At 40.8% G+C, this 17,793-nt stretch overlaps 1 protein-coding gene across 1 annotated transcript in view; it reads left to right on the top strand.

Annotated features, from left to right (window-relative positions):
• The window catches only part of LOC108876975 (MAM domain-containing glycosylphosphatidylinositol anchor protein 1), a 153,742-nt gene extending 136,486 nt beyond the window's left edge, over positions 1-17,256 (top strand). The window contains exons 17-18 of the mRNA XM_018666844.2: positions 8,703-8,820; positions 13,902-17,256. Coding sequence (XP_018522360.1) covers positions 8,703-8,820; positions 13,902-13,987 — 204 coding nt within the window. The 3' untranslated portion in view covers positions 13,988-17,256. The remainder of the gene's footprint in view (positions 1-8,702; positions 8,821-13,901) is intronic.
• The last annotated feature ends 537 nt before the right edge of the window (positions 17,257-17,793 follow it).

Genomic DNA, 17,793 nt, shown 5'->3' with positions numbered 1-17,793 from the left:
ATCTTTTTTTCCCTATCACACTGGCATAAATAGACTTCTATAGAGTCAGTACTCTGTATCAACCAGTACTTTGAGTTTAGTGCCAAAATCAGTATCAGGAGAGTAACAGCAGGATCAGTGCATACAGGATGTTGCTAAAGAGTTTGTTTACCAGAGGTTATATTCATATATGAAATTCAGTGGGTTGAACTAAATATTTCTTTGAATACAGTCTAAATACATAGGTGCATCAGCTAGAGAATACTAGAGGCTCACACCAGGGCCAATTGCAGCCTGTGTGGAGCCTTCCCTAGTTTGAGCTGTACAATAATTTTCCCCTGTTTAAGCTCACCAGAAGTTTAAAGTTTAAGTTTACTGTACACATTCAGTCAATACTGGGGAAAAAGATGGTCTGGGAGACATAACAGAGGAAGTGCCTGTGTTTGAGCACTGTCTGTTGACACATCATTGAGGTCCCATCGGCTCTTTGGCAGCTGCGCTTGCAGTTAGCTCTTCCCTGCTGGGATGTGCCCGAGTAAACTAGATGACTCAGTCCCCCTTTCTGACTGGACATGATGCTTCCCCTCTCTTTCACTCATTTTCCCAGACTCTCTCACTCACTCTGTGCCTGTTTGTTAGTGTGTGTGTGTGTGTGTGTGTGTGTGTGTGCATGTGTATTTCTCAGTAAGTTTACAACCCAGCAGAGGGACAGGGAAAAAAAAAAAAAAGATGATGCTTTCGTTTTGAATGCCTCAAACCTCCTGTGTCTGTTTCTTGATCTCTTTCTGTTTCAGTGTTATTTCCCCTTCTCTCCGCTTAGCTTTCTCTCTGGCCCAGTGCTGGGACAGGCGGGCCAGTTGGGTCGATTCTTGCCCTGGTCCGCTTCACACCCTCCTGTCTCAGGGCTAATGACTACTGCCTCTAAAATCAACAGACTCAGGAAAGAGAGTCTTCAGCTATCCAACTGGTCTTACCCTCACCACACACACACACACCACCTCACCATCTATCTGTTTGCGTTATCTTTACGAGCGTACAAAATTACATGCATAAACACTGTGTTAAATACAAACATGCACGCATACAGACAAACTCTTTTTTAAACCCGCACACACACCAGTCTCTTATCCCCTGCAGCAATTAGCTATGACAGGTCAATTAACAGGCTTATTTATGAGCAGGGGATGCCTGCTAGTTGTGTTGTAATGATTCCAGATACTCTCTGTACGTGCATGGGGGAAATTGAATCCATGATGAATGTGGGCTGAAGGCCTTAGCTGGGGGCTGCATTTGCTCTTCATTAACTATTCCTCTGCAACACCATGTTTCTCTCACCATTAAAGGGAAAATTAAGTCTGAAACAGTGGGCATACTGTATGTTTTAAGGCTCCTCTGTGATCTCAACAGTAAAGACTTTATCCTATTTGCAAAGTTTTAAACTCACGCACACAGTCATACAGTATACTGTATAGGACCCAGTCCCACTTCCTGGACCATCCTTATTTGTTCAGTACACCTTGTTGCTTAGGAAGCCAACAGGTCTGTCATGAGTCATCTTTTTCTCAGAACTAACTAACTTTTCTTTAAGGCCAGAATTAATTGGGCTTTGATGCATTTGCTGTACATAAGATAACTGCCTGTATCCAAAGTTAAATCCTAACCAAACTCTCCAAACAAAACATTATACTCTTGAATTACTGGCATACTGGATGTGTTCATATGATGCTGAGGAAAATTTTACTTTCCAGTTTCACAATTTAACAACAATATCATTCTGAAGGGATTAAAATCAAGACACATAACAGGATTTAATCAGGTGGAATTTATCTTGCTAAAATATCACTTAAGAGTGCATCGAGTGTGTTAACAGCATTTGTTTATATCCCCACTTCATGGCACCCAGAGGTGTTTATGTGTTTCATTTTATGTGTCTGTGAGCGTTAGTGACTATGTGGGGAATGGTGGGATGGGAATCGGGGGACTGTGTCACAGCTGACGGCCAGGGTCAATGAAAAGATAAAATGCAGGGTTAGGGCCCAGAACCCGCCCACTGAACACAGCACAGAGACATATGCACATACATATGACACACACATGCAGAGACATCACACACATGCAACAAACATAAAGGGGGAGGATTTTCTTTTCCACACTGTGTCTATGCAGCGTTAAAGCAACCAGCTTAATCATAACCAGGCAATAATAAACAGGAATTAAACAGCCAACAAGAAGACAACGACTACATATATGTGTTTGTGAGCAAATCAGGGGGTGTTTTAGAGACAGAGAAAGAGGGACGAGACATGACTGTGTATTTGTGTCGTCAATAAAGCGCTTAATGCATCTTAAATATTTATCCCCCCATTTGTATCGTCACTCGGACAAAGGTGGGTGAGGCAGGGTGGATGGATGAGGAAGGATGCTTGCAAGAGAGGGGTGGTCTCCTTGGCAACTGAAGGTTGCTTCTTATATGACTAATTTTCTCTTGTCTCCCTCTTCCTTGCGTGGTCTCTCTCATGTGCACAGGCATGCATTGTACTGTCTGACCTCTCCATCGCATGGGTGTCCTGTTTGCATCCAGTTTTGAGAGTTTAAGCAAACAGACATCACCAAGAAAATTAATTAAATACACTTTTATGTTTAATCAACTAATCAATGATTTATTGTATATAAATATTTCTTGTGCTGCCATTCAATTGAATATTTTATCATCTTTACAATAACAGATATTTCAGTTCTTCAGTTTGCGCTCTCTGTTTAACACACACACACACACACACACAAACCATAGCCATGTGACAAATAGTTGTTAAATAATGTAGAGAGCATGCAGCCTTGATCCCAGCACCAGCCAGAGGAGGCGAGCTGATAAACATACTTTGTTACACTCTCCCGCTCTCCTTTTTCCTCCCTTCTTACTACTTTCTGTTATGTATCGAGTTCCCCAGGGGTCTGATGAAATGAAATAAGCAGGGTGAACCCCATTTCTCTCTCCACTCCATACCTGTCTGTCTCTCTTGAGTTTTCTCTCTCTGCCTGTCCTTCCTGCTTTCTTTCAGCTCTTATCGTTGCCTCTTCCACCGCCACCCTCTGCTGCTCTTGTTCCTCCAGCCGCACTATCTCTCCCCCCTCCTCCTCAATTCACTCCTGTCTCTCATTCTCCCTCTCTATCTCCCTCTGTCTCTGGGGAGTGCTGGTTTCCTTACAATCAATAATAATGATTGAGCTGTCTGCTGTTGACAATTACCTGACATAATTGCTGTTGTTGTGTTCTTCTATTTAGCTTATTTTGTTGAAGAGAAGAAGTTGGAATTGTTAAGAAAGGATCTATTAAGTTTATTTTGCCAATTGCTATGGATCGCTGCATCTAAAACTCTTGGTAGTGATGTGTATGAGGGTTGAGATGACTGCTAAAGATGACCAAGGGCTGCATTTTGGCTGCTGGAAGCACAGTGATTTTGGTTGATGTGTTTCCACGAGTATATGATGCAAGTACTAGCAGCCTTTGGCAACTAAACAGTATCCAAACAGTGTCCATGCTATGCAGTGTCCAAACAGCATCCAGTGTGCATGATTAATTCCATGAATTCTGAGACAGTACAGTCAGACTGTTGCATAAGGCCACAAGTGCTGTGTTAAAATTGTTTTTGCCACAATGAATTATTTATACCTCTTTGAAACAGAAGAGGGGCATGTAATTTTGGTCTGCTGAATGCACGTTCAATCTGCATTTGAACTTGTTCACATGAGACCACTGTCACAGGTTAATCACCGGTTGTCACTGTTCATCACAGACATTCCAGTCTGCAGCTACGGTGCAGCACACATTTAAATCATTTAATAACACATCACAACAACATTAATTTAAATCTGTACTCCTGTGATTTAGTACTGCCCTTATTTAAAGTTTGGGCATTTGCAATGTGCAGAGACACATCAGCACCAGCGTTATTTTCTCAGGCTTGAGAAAAGTAGTTCTCTGCTTAATTGCCTTTAACACATAAAACTGGTGGAGTGCCCCTTTAAGTTTCCATTTCAGCCACTCCAAGTGCTCGATCTGTCTCTCTCCTACTTTCACTCTCTCTTGATCTTTTTCAGAGAAGTTGGGAGGTTGGCTTCATGTTAAATGTCAAGAATATTAACATTAATATCCCATCTCATAGGCCTGTTTACCAAAGCTGGGTAATGTGCAAACCCTGGTTTAATTAAGGTCTAGGTATTGTTGTGTGTACAGCGGTGGCTGTGCCTGTTGTTTAATGCTGATTCTTGTTCTCTGCAATTGAATGAACCATTAAACTAAATTCTTTAGAAACATAAACAGTCTAAAAGCCTTGTAGTGTCCAGTATCTATTGTCTCAAATTTTCCCTTCAAACAACATTAATATGATTTTCTAATTCAGTCCAATTCCCCAACGAGCACTTTTTTGAAGTAGATGTTATTTAGTTCCACGGACTGCAGGGGTGACTGAATGTTGATGCTTGTTTCCTGCGTCATGTTGAGAGCATGTCCACAGAGAAAACAAACTTTCCAATCCTGTGTACAGCTCGCTGACTGCATACACGGAAGGTCTTTGAGGTACTGCCACTCGTCTCAGCATTTCCCCTTCTCTTTGTGCTCTGTCCAACAAAAGTAATGATGTCTTTCAGAACAGCTTCCCCTCCTGCCTCTCTAAGACAAGAGCTGTAGCCCAGGCAGTGGCTTGCATTAATACAAGGCTTTTATTGTAAACAGGGGTAGAGCCAACCGATAAGGAAGCATTAGAATTTAAATTGTTTATTGCCTGCTGGCCATGATTACTAACGTCTGTGTATATTCAAGCTGTAAATTCATGAAATGTGAACTGCTTCTTTATGAGCTTTTCTGCTCTTGATTTGGGTTTATTGTATCTTCAGGGAAAAATAAATGTTTTGTTTGAGTTGCCCATTCACATTCACCAAAGTGTCCCCCCATTACATTGTCAATCAGTATCCGTGGCAATTTCTCTTGCTTAATGTTTCTATCGTTCTATCGAACCACCATCTGTCTTCCTCTGCGAGCTTGCCAATCATGTTTATGTGTAAAATCTAAAATAACCAAAGTGAACTGGCTTTGATGTCGGTCGTTCATTCAGATCAACTTATAAAGCAGAAATGACACGAACATAAAAAATCAATGGAGGTGAAAAAAAAAAAAGGTAACATGTTGTAGTAGATTATTTGTGTCCCCACTCGCTCCTCTGTGGATTACCCAGAGGCCATCTGTGTTCCTCGCAGTGTTTGGTACCTGGGGGGCTTGTTGGAAACCAGGCCAACCCACATTTGTGTGTCTCACACTGCAGTGACTCTCTTCTGCACTGGTATTTCAAAGCTGTCTCTGTATGTCTCTTTCTCTCTCTCTCTCTCTCTCTCTCTCTCTCTCACACACACAGACATGCACACACACACGGTCTCTCTCTCCCTTTTACTCGCTCTCTCATGGCTGTGTCCCCTCTGGTATGTGGACAGCACATCAATGGGAACATTAAAGGTTACAAGGCTCGACAAAACGGCACATTCACAACTCCAACCTGACACTTTACTGTACACCCTTTGATCCTGCAGTCACACACAAACGCACACACACACACAAGCTATCTGTCTCACTTTGGATTCCTCACATGCACTCTCTTAGGACATGGAGAGAATTTTATACATAATTTTGAATTTTAATTTTCGAAAAAGAACGATCATTGTAACATTGTGATGTTTTTTTTAAGTATTCAGTAAATGTCAAAGTTAAATATCAGGCACATTAGATATAGTCGGTGCTTTAATGGCCAATGACCCTGTTCTTACATCCCACAATCTTATGACCCTAGCACTTACAGAGTTTTCCCTGTTGTCAAGAGAATTTTAGAAAAAGCATTCTTGAGTAACTTACTTGTAAGTGCACAGATTGTTCATATAGAAGCAGTTGAACATTACACCTTGTATATATATATATATATATAGGTAGTCAAAATCATGGCTAAAAATGTTCCATGACTGCATGTCAAGCAACCTTGCCACTCCCAAGGTTAAGAAACTCTGAGATCTACTTGAGTATGAACTTCAGCACACTGCCCAGCAGTGATGTTTAAGTGTGAGGCACTGTTGGCGCAGGCGGCTCACACTTCAGCTTGATCTGTCAGCAGTGAGCATTAAGTGAAAGGGTACAGGACTGTTTCCCTGAGCCTTTCCAGAAAAAAAAAATAAACACATGAAATCATTATTTTGCCATCCTGCGTTGCATGGCAGGATATTGCATTGCTTTGTGCTGTGCCATTCTGTTTGATATCTTTGAGGAAATTATTATGCTCAGTGTGATTGCACTGTTATTTAGTTTAAAGGAGATGGTTTTGTGCTGTTGTTCTGCGTAGTGTGTCAAGGCCGGTGTTTCTCTGGGCTTCCTGCTCCCAATTATTTTTCTCACCATCTGTAATTATACAACAATCTGGTGTTTTGTGCTTGCAGGTGTACGGAGGCAGGCGTGCATGGCTCAAGTGTCGCTGTAGTTGGCTGTAGGGGTCCTGTAGTGTGCTGTGCTTGTTCTATTTGAAACACTGATTGACACAGAGAATAGAATTTAAGTGAAAAAGTACAGAAATAAAATAAAACGGTAACTGCAGGCACACAGTGAAGAAACAGCATTGTAGCATTTATGAATTAGATGAAAATGGACCTTTTGGCCAATCAGCCTCTTCCTCCTTCTACCCCTGAATTTCTCTCACACCTACCCTCTGCCTGAAAACTCAGATAGCCCTTTCACACAAATGAAAAAACCAGCTAAATCCATTCAGCCTCTGCTGCTGCTGCTGCACTTCTTCTTTTCCTTCTCCCCCCACAACACCCAATCAGCTTCAAGGTTCTCCTAATTAAATTTATTTATTCATTCAAGGAAGATCTCTCGTTCTGGGACTAAATTAGAAAGCAAGTGGGAAACAGGCGGTACAACTCTTGTTTGCGTTTCCCTCCCCTTTATGAATGTAACTGCATTGGAGAGGAGGAGAGAGTGAGACACACAGAGTTATTAGAATTAGAGAGAAAAATGATTTAGGCTACATGTATATACTGTCCACTTTGTGTGTGTGTTCACACACTGGGCTACACAGGGATCAGTAGACTTAGGCTGAGTGAATCAAGGTAAGAAATGTTCAGTGATTCCCAAGCAGGAGCAGAGTAACTTAGCCCGAGGTTGAACAACCCAGGTGAGGGACATTTACAGAATTTTCAATTTCCACCAAACTTCTTTATCCTACTTTAACTCAGCTTTTCATGATTACACTGCTGAGGCGAACTGGAGAAATCGCTTCACATGCACACGGTCATGCTGCTCCTTGTCTGTGGCAATAAATAGGTTATTGGTATCTGCCCCATGAATTTCTGTTTGATACTTCAAACTGACACAGTTGTTAGGAGGTAACAGCGCAACACTCACAGATTAAAACACAGGTAATGGAGTGCCTTGGCAGTGAGAGACGGTTACTGTGGTGTATGCACCGCCATTCTCCACCTTTCATTTACTCAAACCATGGATGGGGTCAAGTCTGGCTTTTTTCTGGGTTAATTAAATCCACCCTTCCTCTGTATGTACAGTAAAGGTTCATGTAAATGATATATTTACAGGGATATTGATGGCACCTCTGCTCTGCCTGTTTCATGGGTCAAACACTACCACAGCATGTTGGTGTTAACACATGGAGTCATGCAGGATTTTCCCCTTCATGAACAGTATGTACATGCTCCCTCTTGTTAACCTGCATGTTCTAAGAAATGGTCCACAGGCAGAATGCAGGCACTTTTACCATCAGCATCAACTTCAACTCTCTCTGCTCTGTTGGAATAACTTGAGGGTTAAGGGCCTTACCCACAGGCAAATTGGCAGATGTAGGAGAAAATATATGTACAAGCCTACGCACCAATTTGTGCATGGAGCACATTTCTGTAGAAACCACTTAACAGATCAAATAAGCCATTATTACTGTAGGATTGAAAATCCCTCAGACACGATTACACAGCAAGTGCTTGGGCTGTCATATTTAAGATTAAACATTATAAAGCACCAGTGTCTGCAGTTATGGCCAATACCAGATACAGTCATGAGAGTCACTTTTGTTGTTATTGTGGAGCAACAAAGTTTTCTTGTTTATTTGCTTTTTCCCACCTCATATTCCAGACAGAATACACTTGGTTTTTGATTAGCTGGGTGCAATGGGCTTTTGGTGCCTTGGTACGCCACAGTAATTAGGCTGTCAGTCAAAACCAGATGGCTGGTAGCTAAAATAGGGAAGTCGCCTAGAAAGTTTTCAGATGGGTCTCCTGTTTAGTTTTGTTGTTGAGGGTCCCCAAATTATTATGGGATAAGAATGTAATCTTTAATACAGAAGGATATTATTACATGCTGTCTGTTATTCGATGTTTCAGCATAATGTTGTTGTTGTTTTTGTTAATTGTAATTCGTTAGACCAATGTGACTCTTTTTACACAGATGGAAAGATACATGGAAAACAGCAATTTTATTATTATTTACTGTACAATATTATGCAGACAATGGGAAATCCTTTATAATTTTCAATTAAATTCTAAATTGTTTTTTGTTTTTTTGTAGAAGTGAAGGTTGTTCTAGCTTGGCTGTGGCTCTGTTTTGATTCAGCACATATTTACTGTCAGATCAATCATCATAATCATCCAGCAACCATCTGTGTCTTTGTCTCTTCCCTAAACAGATTGTGTTTGAAGGAATTCGAGGCCCGAGTTTCGAGGGGGACATTGCCATTGATGACGTGTCCATCACCTTAGGGAAGTGCAAACAGGAGAACACTGTAGCCAGCGCAGGTAAGACAGGTAAGATAGACTTCTTTTTGAGTGGAGACATGTAAACAAACAGACACAAAGAATCAACTGTGATTAACTGTTTCTGCCCCACTCACTGTTTGTGTCTGTGCAGGGGGAGCTCAAATAAGGAAGGCAACGTAATTCTTAAAGCTTTAAAAAGTGTTGACGGCTTTGTTGTTTTCAGCAGGCATGCCAATAAAGCACTTGCTAAGAAGCTGAGAATTAAACTGAGCCGAACTGAATTGATTTCAGCAGAGAAGAAATGAATTGAGGGGCAGCAGAGAAGGGAATGGCTTGGTTTCAAAGGAACAAGAGAAAAAGAACTAAATGTCTTCTTCAGTGTTTTGGAAGTGTGGAAATATGGCGGAGAGAGAAAAGTTGTCAATATGGGGGCTGTGCGCACACAAGTGGACACGACAGGGCATCAGAATGGAGGCAAACAGGAAGCCTCATCATCATTCGTGGTTCTACCTCTTCCTCTTCCTCTATTATTTATTTACTTGATAATTCCCTCTATCTCGTCATCCACTAACTCTCCCACACTGCATACCTGCTGCCTCCTCCACACCTACCATATTCTCTTTTCCTTTTACCTTTTGTTGTCTACTACCCATCTACCCTTTATTATTTGTATACCTATGCACACTGCTCTTCACCTTTGAAAGCTTGTTATTTACCCTTTAGAGTGAAAGAGAGAAAGGATGGAGAGGAAGTTGTGTGATGATGAGGATTTAGAGAATAAGAGCATGAGTGAAGGAGAATGAGAAACACAGCTGGATCCAACAAGGAGAGTTATTTTCACTCTATAAACAGACCACAATCTAGAGGAGTCAAACCAAGCTATCTGCCCATGGATAGAATACCAGATTACTGTTTTGTTACTCCTAAATACTGTTTGTGAGGGTCCACTTTGCCTTAAGGGTGAACCAGAAAGACAAAACAGCGGGTTTCAGCGAATGAGTGCATGTCCATGGAAGCGTGTGGAGAGAGACTCAAATAGCCTAGAGGGTCGGGGTGTGGAGAGGAGATGGAGACAGAGAAAAGGTCAAAGACAGAGAGTGACCGAAGGTATGTGTGGTTTCAAGTGTGTCAGAGCATGTGTGTGCCTGTGTGTGTCTCTCAGACAGAGAGACAGAGTGAGAGAGTGGGTGGGAGAGATTGGGAGAGAGAAACAGGTTCGAACCAAAAGAAGAGAGGGAATATGTGACTACAACCTGCCAGGAGTTTAGGTACAGTAAAGAGCTGCCCTCTGCCAGCCAAGACGTGCACACAAACACACACGCAGGCACATAAACATCATTAAATTCTCAAAATAGCCCTCATTGCATTCTCTCTGTCTACAGACATTCACAGCAGCTAGTTGGCACCGTTATGCCATCACTGTTGAGAGATGGCAACACTTTGAAACTGTGTATCTGAGTAGGAATCAAATATGTGGGCCAGCATGTGGGTAGCATACACTACTGATCTTTTTAACCGTCCAGCCAATTAGACTGAATCTTATTTTGGCATTTGCGCCTTTATAATAGACTCACTTTTACTTTAAAACAATCTAACCATTAAAAAAGTCTGTTGTTTGTCTGCCATTTTAAAGTACACTTTGAGTTTTAGTCAAGTCAAGTCAGCCTCTAATGGCTTTAAGATCTGTGCAGCATACAGCACCCTCTATCTTTAGACCCTCAACTCAAATAAGGAATAACACCCAAAAAACACCTTTTAATAAAAAGAGAAAAAACCTCAAGTAGAGCAACAGAGCAGGTGACCCTCTACCAGGAAGGATGGATGACAACCTACATGGTTTTGTTTACTTTTTACTCCTATGACCTACCACTAGGAAAACTTTAGAGCCATGGAAACAACGCAGACGAACAAAAAAATTTGAAAGTGAATTATAAACAACCTGCTTTTACCTCCTCAAACCTGCAATGTGAGACGCCTGTGTATGAGTGTGTTTGCAAGAGTGCGACTGGATGTGTGCGATCTCACACATATGTGCATGTAAAGATGCTGGCGGATGGAGTGAATAATGGATGAAGGTGTAAACAGGAAGAGGAAAGCTCTTGAGCTGTCTGACTGAGCGTGTGCGTGCGTGTGTGCATGTGTGTGCGTGCATTTTGTGTCCTGCAGGTTTTTTGCAGGCTGAGACATACAGTGCAGACAGATGGGCAATTATCAGGCAGGCGACTAAAGAGTCCTTGCCACTGTAAGAAACACAAATGCATCTGTCTTTAGTACAGAGTTTTGCCACCGTGGAGTTGGTGAGGTAAAATGAGGAAGAGAGGAGTATTAAACTCAACTCATGTTTTTTTAGGTATGATGAATTTGAAAGTAATATGACTTAGAGGAAAATGCTAACTCAATTATAACTACTTTCAGTTATGCTTGATGGAAGGTTCACAGGACTTCTATTTCTATTTCATATACCATGTTCATCTTGGTCCAAACCCATCTTCATACAGGTACAGGTGTTTACCCTCATTGCCAGAAAACAGTGGCAGTGCCAGTTTAGATAGATAAGGTAGGTTAAGACAGACATGCATGGTAAGATAGTGCTTTTCAATGCACAAGTACAAAGCAGAACATAACATCAGTAGCAGCTTTGATCAGCAAGCTGTCATAAGGCTCTGTATGTGTATGTGTACGTGTGTGTGCGCGCATGCGTGTGTGTGAGAGAGAGAAAGAGAGAGACAATCGGTGTGTTTCTGAGACAGAATGCATTTCTCCAGTGAGACCTTGCTGCTGCTCCTTACATCTTATATGGATGTGGAAGAAGAGTAGGTAAGTCTGGCAGCATCACGAAGCTGATGCATCACACCTGTGTCACAAACACACACACACACACACACACACACACACATACACGTGCATCCACCCACAGGTGTTTTCAGTTTTTTCAGAGACTTTATATTTACACTTATACACACACGAAGGGATGCACGTAAGCTCACAAGTACACACATCTCAAAACTGTAGTATAAGCATTCTCTCACACACACATGCACACACATTTACTTCAGGTTAACTACGTGCACGCACAGGGGACTGTTATCCTGCGGTTCCCCACAAATGAAGGATGATTGCCTGTGACATGTTTGGTTCAACTCCACCTGCATAAATCACAGAGCTCTTCCCAGCTCAGTTATGTGTGTGTGTCTGTGTGTGTGTGTGTGTGTGCGCAGGAGAAGAGAGGAGGTGAGCGTGTTTCTTACTGTTTTACCTTTAACTGAATTTTCTTTTTATTGCTCTTCTATCATGTTGATCTCATGCATCATATTCTGAGAACTTTTCAAATAGGTGAAACGAGGTCAAACAAAATGGGGTCTGAAATAGCTTTATCTATTTTATTTTAACAGCTCAAATTATACCAGAAAGTAGCTTAGCAAGATCTGACATTAACACTGACAGTTTGGGCAGTCATTATAAATGTCTGACTATACTGTGACATAGATTTTGGTATATTATTGTGAGCTAATCAGACTGAAATTTTGATTGGTTCAATTACAAGCACAGCACCAAGATGCAGATGTAGACACTCTAATTTATGTGAGTGGTTTGAAATGCTATCTGTACAGTGGTCTACATGCAACCAGGCACATCACACAAACACACATACACACACACATAATGTGATGAATATGTCCATGGTAATCCATAGTAAGAAAGGAAAGGAAAAGATAGAGAGAGACAGACAGAGAGATGTAAAACGTCACATTCCACTTCAGTCTGTTGCCTGCAAACTATAGGAACGGATGTGTGCGTGTGTGGGAGTGTGTGTGTGTGTCTGCTGCGTACAGATCAAAGCTTTATTATAAATATTGATTTTCTGCCTGGAGGATGGACCCTTGATATGAAATCATATTGATCTTTTTAATACAATACCTACTTTTTATGTATGAAACTGTCTTTGAGCGGCCTGCACATGTAATGTGGTGCTGCATTTGTGTAATGCTTTATGTAAAAGAGAGGGTATGTTGCACATATGTATAAGAAGAGAGTGAGTGCGTGGGACTGTGAGATTTTAACATAAAAGAAAATAAAAAGGACGTCTTAGAGAATCTCATGTTGGAGGTCTGAACAATTAAATGACACTACGTAAAAGATGTATGCGCTGTAACTTCTAATGCTTCAAAGACAATAACAACAATGCAGGAAAAAAAAAACCCATGAAAAACAATCCATCACATATCGCTGGTGATGACATCAATTGCAACTTATTTTTCTCATTAAAATCTCAAATGTGTGGGATCTCAGTGGTGGATCTCTCTTTTTCTCTTGTGTACTTATCCACCCCCTCATTCTTGGTTCACTATCTCTCTCTCCCTATCCTCCCCTTTTCCATTAAACCCCCTCTCTCCTTTCTCCATGTGACACAATAAAGTCCATAAAATCCATTTTTCCACAACCTTTCTCCTGCTTTTGATATCGGTAACATTGGTGTTGTTCAAATGATGTTATGCAGAAGAAAGTTCCAAACTCCCTGCCACACACACAGACCTCTTTGTTTTTTCCTCAGTACATGCCTCTGCACTCAGCCTCTGGCTTAAAGACAGCCTTGGGCTAAAGACGTGAATATATACATGCACAGTTATCTTCTTAGCCTGTGGTTAATGTAAATGTCAAGGTTCAACTCTTCTTTATTTTGTCTTAGAAGCAACAAAGAAAGAAATTATATGTAAAATGGTGCAAAGGAATAAAAATCATAATTTACACCTTTTATCTGATTTTCTACACATTGTATTTCAGAGGACATGCACATGTGAAGTAAGTGTCCTCCTTTTAGGAGAATAAATTATGAGTGAAAAATAATTGGCATGTGATGGCTGGAGTGTAAAAAGCCCTCATGATTGCTCAGCATGCTTCTAATTACAGGTGTCTACTACAAAAACTCAATCAGGAGGAGAGTTAGTAATCTTCAAGTGCTATAATCACAAGGACTTGTGCCTTTTGGAGTTCTGCTTTTAACAACTGAATATCATCATGAGTGAAAGACTTAATTTAATTCAATAGCATAAGCTGGGAAGAAAGATGTCTCAGATATTTTCAAGTATAAACTCATGAAACGGCTCTGTTTTCATTTTTTGTTTCCATAGTTCTGATTGGTGGATCGCACTCGCTCCCATTGGCCAGCTGGCTGACCTTTGGGCTCTCCTGCTTCCTGTCGCTACTCTACAGATGATGAGCACCTCCCACAGCACCTTCACCTGTCTGTGCCGACAGACACTGCCCTGACTCGCCCTCTTTTACTTCTCTCTCCACCCTTTCCCCCGTCCTTTCCTCTACTTAACCTGATTTCCTCACCTGTCCGTCCTCGTCACTAGTTGTCTTTCTGTCCTTCATGCATCCATTTCATCCTTCTTGCTTAGATAAATGGTAAGACTAAGTCTTTGTCTAGTTTCTCTTCCTCTGCATTCTTTGAACATTTCCCCCTACCCCACCTGTCACTCAGTATAACAAATATTTAAGATGAGCATAGTTAATGATCTTCGACAGTCGAACTTCACATTCTCTCCTTAGTCACTCAGTTGGTCTGGTTAGATTCACGTTATCCATGTCAGCGTGTCACTTTGTCACCTTTTCCTCCCCTCCATCAACATACCCCCCCCCCCTTTGTCGACACACTCTTGTGTATCTCCACTCCCTCGAACCGCAGTCCTTGACGGCCCCCTCCACCCAATTCCCGAGACACACCAAAGTGTCGGACACTCTACCAAAGATGACAAAGGACCTGAGGGAATAAAACGAGAGAAGAGGGATTCCAGGAAGAAAGCGAAAGAGAGATAGAAAGTGGGGAAGTCCTTTTTTTCCCCACAGAAACTGTCTCTCCTCCGTCCCGACCTCTGGGACCGTGGGAGCTACTGAATGACAAAGAGACAGATGGAAAACAAACTGATGAATGAATGAATAAATAAACAAATGGTGAGGAAAGGGCAAACCAGAAACAGAGGGAAAACGAAGGGTGCTCCTGCTAGCCTCTCTGCTTGCCCTCTGCTTGCCACAAGAGACGAACCTCAGTGCGGATTATACGTGTACATTTATCTATATATATTAAATATAACAAAGTTTAAACTAAAACACAAGTAGGACAGTGGAGGACTTTACAAAGTGAAATTAAAGAAGCACAACGTTTATACAACCTCTGCTGTTCCTTTGGGTTTTATTCTACTTATTATGTGATGTTGCAATTTGTCAGACCTACTCAGTGTTTTTGATATTTTGCTTTTTCGTTTTGTTTTGTTTTATGGCGTTACAAGGGTCAAGAGCAATGGGTAATAAAGTACTATATTAATATTTATGAGAGGAAGAGACGATGATTTGTGATCCAGAACCTGAATTGAGCACGTTGGAGGAAAATGCTGAGGGAAAGGATGACCCAAGCCACCTGGATAGAAACCTCAACTTTTCTTCGCACAAACAGTACAGTACTGGACACACACACACGCACACATATTCACCCATGTGACGCAAACAAACGCACACTCGGTTTCCGCCCCGACATCACAGTCTGGCTCTCAGCTCACCCTCTGCCTCAAACATGTCTCATCTGCTGAGTGACACAGGAGGAAAAACCGCGGATGGTAGATGCACTTTTCATATTTCTGCTCCCTTTTCATAATCTTCCCTGTCACTGGGACGTCATGACTCAGATGTCTGGAGTGATCAACCACAACAGAATAGCTGGACATGTCTCTAATTAGGTGGTACCGGAGGCAGAAAATAACCTGGGGTTCAGCTGAATATATGATCGGAGAGCACTTCTTCCTCCACAGGTTACTAAATGTCGTGTGAATTTCCCATACACTTGCAAGTGAAAGATGGAGAGAAGACTGGTGGGTGGCGCAGCGTGGATTGCATATCAGATTCTCTGTCATTGTTTAATTAACGTTGAATGTCTGTAGTGTACACAATTTTCATAATCACATAGATATGATTGTTAACGTTAAGCAATACTCATATCTATAGATCTATATACAATAGTTTATGATTGCATTTAAGATAGCGGATCAGTCCGCAGACAAACCATTTCATCCAAAATACATCATACTCTGTACTTCTCTCATCATTTATCAGTTCTGATTTATAATTACCAGTGTATTCACCATTCATGCAGTTCACTAAATGTCAGCTGTAGCCATTGAAATCATTCAGGAGGTAGTGTGTCTGCATATTGCTGCATCATGCTTCACCTTATCTCAACAAAACTCCACAATCACACTGCTCCAGTGTCTTGATATGCTTGTGTATGCTGATCATTACCATGTGCATTACATGTGAATTAGTCTTTTCAGCACCTCATGACAGTGATGTACTTTTGCCTGTGTCATGTCATGTTGAGTTTATCATTGCACTTGTTTTTTTTCTTTTCTTTTGTTGTTTTTTTTTTTTTTTCTTTATTGTAGTGGGTACAAATTGTATTTGTAATTGTTCAATCATTAATAGTACATAATATACAGAAATGATGTGCCTATCTGACTTGCCCAGTACAGTATCATTGCCAGCTTTTAGGTCCCACAAAGGTGTGTAAGGCATGGTGGACAAATCTATGAAATGCCACAGATAGTAGTGTATTATAAGAACAGAAGAAGCACCTTGAAACCTACTGCAAGCAAATTATTGCAAAAAATATTTTCTCTATTTTTCTCTATGTTATCTCCGTCATCATTTCCCTTGGTCTCATGAGAGCCCCTGATGGCAGGTTGTACCTGAACTACTTCAGAGGAGAATCTGAGTGACATGCTTTCTTGTAAATGTATCTTGTTCATTCTGCAGTCATATCCAGTGCTCTAAGGCAAAGCTTAACATGTTTTCAGCTTTTTTATAATCTCTTCAAAATGCCTCTGTCATTGTCCCAAAAACACAGCATAGCAAAAAGTGTTTTTAGGCATTAATTATTGCCATTCCTCCAGTTCCGCCTGCTTCTATGGCTAAAGGAATTGGCTATATGTGGTATGTATAAGAACTTAAGTTGTACAGTATCATAACATTATCCAGCACTATAGCAGCACACTGTAGGTCAGTATGTTACCCATACTAAATACATTTAGAAACATCATTAGGCATTGATGTGCATGGCATTTCATCATGCTGACTGTCAAATCATTCCTCATGTTGCCTCACATTTCAATGACTGGAATAACAGGGACAAAACCATTGTTATTGCATTTGGACATGTGACAGCTACAAATTAGTAGACACAGTACTGAGGAAATCTTAAGATATGGTGCCTGTAACCTTTGTTTTATTTCCAAAACTGACACACACACACACACACTGTGTTGGTTTTTTATGACAATTTATAACTTAAGTTTAAAGGGGAAGACATTATATTATTGCACCCTGAGAACAGAATATCAAAGCATAACATACACATGTGCAAATACAATTAATCTGATCCATTGCTGAGCTTTTCTTTTATCATTGTGTTGACTAATAAAGCAGCAAGCATCACTTTTTGCCAGTGAGTATTAAAATATGTGACATGTGGCAATATGGCAGTGTTGGGAAGTAACTGGAACTATATACATCTACTCCTGTACAATAGAGCAACATCACTTTTAATCTAACATGAATCAACACAATAATTCACACTGTGGCACACCATAGTCAACTGTGATTCATCATAAGCAGTGCTTAATTCCCATTTTTATGACAATCCAAATGGGAAACACTGTTTTCTACACAATGTAAATCAAGCAACTGTCATTTTTAAATATAAACCATTTTAATAATGGTTTAGTAAATGCCATTTCACAATATTCAGTGTGTAACCACACCTGTTGCAACACTCATGTCGTATCTAGAGCTGACCCAAAGGGAGGTTTGCATATTTCTTCCATAATAAAATAAAATGCTGAAAGCTTCACTTATAATTCAAGTGATATTCATTATTCCAGTAGAAAATAAAAGAATCATGTGCTTTGTTTGTTTCAAAATAACATCTGTCAAAATTAAAATTTAAAGAGGCGAAGAAATAAAAAGCTTTTA

Source organism: Lates calcarifer, linkage group LG2 (genome assembly GCF_001640805.2).
Source record: "Lates calcarifer isolate ASB-BC8 linkage group LG2, TLL_Latcal_v3, whole genome shotgun sequence".
NCBI lineage: Eukaryota > Metazoa > Chordata > Actinopteri > Centropomidae > Lates > Lates calcarifer.
This window is presented reverse-complemented; position numbering and strand designations above follow the sequence as displayed.